General features: G+C 43.8%; 1 protein-coding gene across 1 annotated transcript; it reads left to right on the top strand.

The window, feature by feature from the left end:
• Positions 1–2,214: 2,214 nt before the first annotated feature.
• Positions 2,215–3,019, top strand: LOC122033889. The gene is made up of 2 exons (XM_042593041.1): positions 2,215–2,568; positions 2,666–3,019. Exons 1-2 carry the CDS (start codon positions 2,215–2,217, stop codon positions 3,017–3,019), a joined length of 708 nt encoding a protein of 235 aa, XP_042448975.1.
• The last annotated feature ends 646 nt before the right edge of the window (positions 3,020–3,665 follow it).

The raw sequence follows: 3,665 nt of genomic DNA, 5'->3' as shown, positions 1-3,665 counted from the left end.
AGCTCGACACATGCTAAACAAGGGGTGTGAGGGTCTTTTAGTCAATATTATAGTTAAATCAGAGACACGGCGACCAAGTTTGGAGGAGGTGGAGGTAGCTCGAGTTTTTCAGAAGTGTTCCCAGAGGATGTTGTAGGGCTACCCCAGAATCGGGAGGTGGAGTTCAGAATAGAACTAGTACCGGGGACCTCACCGGTGTCAAAAGCACCATATCGATTGGTGCCTAACCGAAATGAAAGAATTGAAGGAGAAATTATAGGAATTACTAGATAAGGGTTTCATTCGACCAAGTGTGTCACCCTGGGGAGCACCAGTGTTGTTTGTACGTAAGAAAGATGGGACTATGCATCTATGTATCGATTACCGGGAGCTGAATCGAGTTACAATCAAGAACAAGTAGCCATTGGCCAGGATCAATGACTTGTTCGACCAGTTACAAGGAGCAATAGTACTTTCAAAAATCGATTTGAGATCAGGATATCATCAGATGAAGGTGAAAGAGAAGGATGTGCACAAAACCGCATTCAAAACCCGATACGGGCACTACGAGTTCTTGGTTATGCCATTCAGACATACTAATGCCCCAGCAACATTTTTGGACTTGATGAATCGGGTCTTTCACTCTTACTTCGACCAGTTCGTTATTGTCTTCATTGATGATAAACTAATTTACTCTCGAAGTTGGCAGGAGCATCGTCTGCATTTGACGACGGTGCTGCAGACATTAAAGGATCATCTGTTGTACACAAAATTTAGCAAGTGTGACTTTTGGTTGAGTCAAATACCATTTCTAGGGCACATTGTCGCAGGGAAAGGAAAAGAAGTGGATCCTGCCAAGGTTGAGGCAATCCGGAATTGGGGTACACCAAAGAATGCTACCGAGATTTAGAGTTTCTTGGGGTTGGTAGGCTATTATCGGAGGTTCATTCAGAACTTTTCCTTGATGGCTCTACCTTTGACCTCGGTGACCAAGAAGGGGGTGAGATATGAATGGACAGACCAGTGCAAGAGAAGTTTTGAGGAGCTGAAGGAAAGACTGACAACGTCACCAGTCCTTGTGATACTGGATGGTTCTAGACGATTTGTGGTATACACTGACACCTCCAAAATTGGACTCGGGTGGTACTGATGCAGAATGGGAAGGTCATTGCGTGTGGCTCACGTCAGTTGAAGGTGCATGAGCAAAATTATCCCACACATGATCTAGAATTAGCGGCAGTCATTTTTGCTCTAAAGATTTGGAGGCACTATCTTTACGGGGAACGATGTGAGATTTTTACAGACCACCAGAGTTTGAAATATTTCTTCACACAGAAAGAACTAAACATAAGACAGAGACGGTGGCTGGAGCTAGTGAAAGACTATGAATGCAACATCAACTACCATCTGGGTAAGGCCAATATGGTAGTTGATGCTTTGAGCGGTAAATCCGCAATGTTGTTGCAGCTAACCACCCAACAATAGTTGATAGCAGACTTTCGATGGCTGAACTTAAAGGTGGTAGCACTAAAGAAACAACTTAAATTGATAGGATTGACCATAAAATCAAACTTACTAGATCAAATCCGAGAAGGACAGCTGATGGATCAATAGTTAACGGAATGGAAGCAGAGGGATGACGAAGAGGGGCATGTTATTTACATGACAGTGGATGGAATTGTGCGAAACAAAGGCCGCATCTAGGTGCCTCAGATGGGGACACTCTGAGAGGATCTCATGAATGAAGCACACACTACCCCCTACTCTGTTCATCCCGAAAGCACCAAAATGTACAAGGATATGTGATTACTATACTGGTGGCCAGGCATGAATAAAGACATAGTCAAAGCAGTACACGAATGTCTTACATGTCAGCAGGTAAAGACCGAACATCAAAGGCCAGCAGGACTACTAGAACCACTTCCGATACCCCATCTAGAAGTGCGAAGAGATCTCTATGGATTTTGTGGTGGGACTACCAATCTCACCTAGGGGATCAAACGCAGTGTGGGTTATCGTGGATCGATTGACAAAGTCGGCGCACTTTTTACAAGTAAAAGCCACATTCACAATGACGCAGTATGCAGAATTGTATATACGAGAGATAGTGCGGCTACATGGAATTTCACCCCAGATTATGTCACACAGAGATCCAAATTTACCTCTGGATTCTGGGAAAGTCTGCATCATGGAATGGGTACCAGGCTCACTTTTAGTACCGCATTCCATCCCCAGATGGATGGCCAGTTTGAACGGGTGATTCAGATTTTAGAGGACCTACTACGAGCATGTATGATGGACTTCAAGGGAAATTGGGAGTCAAAGCTGCCCCTGATAGAGTTCACTTATAATAACATTTATCAGGCCACAATAGGTATGACTCCATATGAAGCGTTGTATGGAAGGAAGTGCAGAACACCGCTACATTGGGAAGAGGTCACAGAGAGAGCAATTCTGGGCCTAGACATAGTGACCCAAACAGTGGAATTGGTGGAGAAAATTCGGAACAGAATGCAGGCAGTGCAAAGCCGTCAAAAGAGTTATGCTGATCAGCGACGAAGAGATTTGGAAGTTGCAATAGGAGATCACGTATTTCTTAAAGTGTCACCAATGAAAGTGGTGCTGAGGTTCGGAAGAAAGGGAAGCTCAGTCCAAGGTATATTGGGCCTTTTGAGATTCTGGACAGGGTTGGAACTCGAGCTTACTGGGTTGCCCTACCCCCAAATTTGTCCAGGGTACACAATGTGTTCCAGTATCTATGCTTAGGCGATACATTTCTAACCCTTCTCATGTGATCAGTCATGAGTCCATGCAGTGGACGCCAGATCTGACCTACGAGGAACGGCCGAAACAGATCCGTGATCGTCAGGTTCAAAAACTAAGGAACAAGGAGATCAAGATGGTAAAGATCTTATGGGGAAATCATCAGATGGAGGAGGCCACCTGGGAAACTGAACAAGATATGCACAATCGCTACCCGGAGTTATTTGGTAATTCAAATTTCGAGGATGAAATTTTTTTAAGGGTGGGAGAATTGTAAGGTCTTCCAAGCATTTATTAAGGAATTAAGCTAAAAATAATAATTTAAGGTATCATGAACGTTAGTAAAGGAATTTATTTATTAAATTTTCTATAAATTTCAGGAATATTTTTGGGATTTAAAAATATATCTAAACAACACATGGTAAGGGAGGGAACTGTTAAGGTTGATTGCAAACAAATGGTACTCAATTAAGTAAGGGATTAATTGACCTTAATAATGCCTTAGGCTAGTTAAATTAGTTATAAAAGGGGAAACCACTCTATGGTTCATTGTAGCCCTAAATCGCCGCATACCTTCCTCGATCGTCGATTTCATTCTCTCGTCCGGATCCAGTAGCTGCGACGGAGCAATCCACCAAGCTCTAAGCTCCAGTCAAGCGACGCACCACTCATCCGGCACCGAGGATGGCATGAACAGGCGAGGCTCATCGGCGATTGGGCGCGAGCTTTCGCCACAAGCACCAGAAAGGCAAGTACATATTCTTATGACGATGGGGAATCCATCGGGTAGAGATTAGGAGCTTGGGTGTGTCAAATAAGCATGCCGAGGATACTTGATTTGTCTTAATGAGTTGCGATTTGGGGATTTTCATGGTTTCCTGATTCTTTTATGTGTTTCCTCTTGATTCCTGCTAGGGATAGGG

Source organism: Zingiber officinale, chromosome 11B (assembly GCF_018446385.1).
Source record: "Zingiber officinale cultivar Zhangliang chromosome 11B, Zo_v1.1, whole genome shotgun sequence".
Taxonomy (NCBI): domain Eukaryota; kingdom Viridiplantae; phylum Streptophyta; class Magnoliopsida; order Zingiberales; family Zingiberaceae; genus Zingiber; species Zingiber officinale.
This window is presented reverse-complemented; position numbering and strand designations above follow the sequence as displayed.

Bases quoted from the DNA above. Each gene is read 5' to 3' on its own strand.
- LOC122033889 (XM_042593041.1), top strand. From the start codon at position 2,215: ATGGATGGCCAGTTTGAACGGGTGATTCAGATTTTAGAGGACCTACTA. The intron at 2,569-2,665 runs GTATTTCTTAAA...GATTCTGGACAG, and splicing joins AAGTTGCAATAGGAGATCAC to GGTTGGAACTCGAGCTTACT.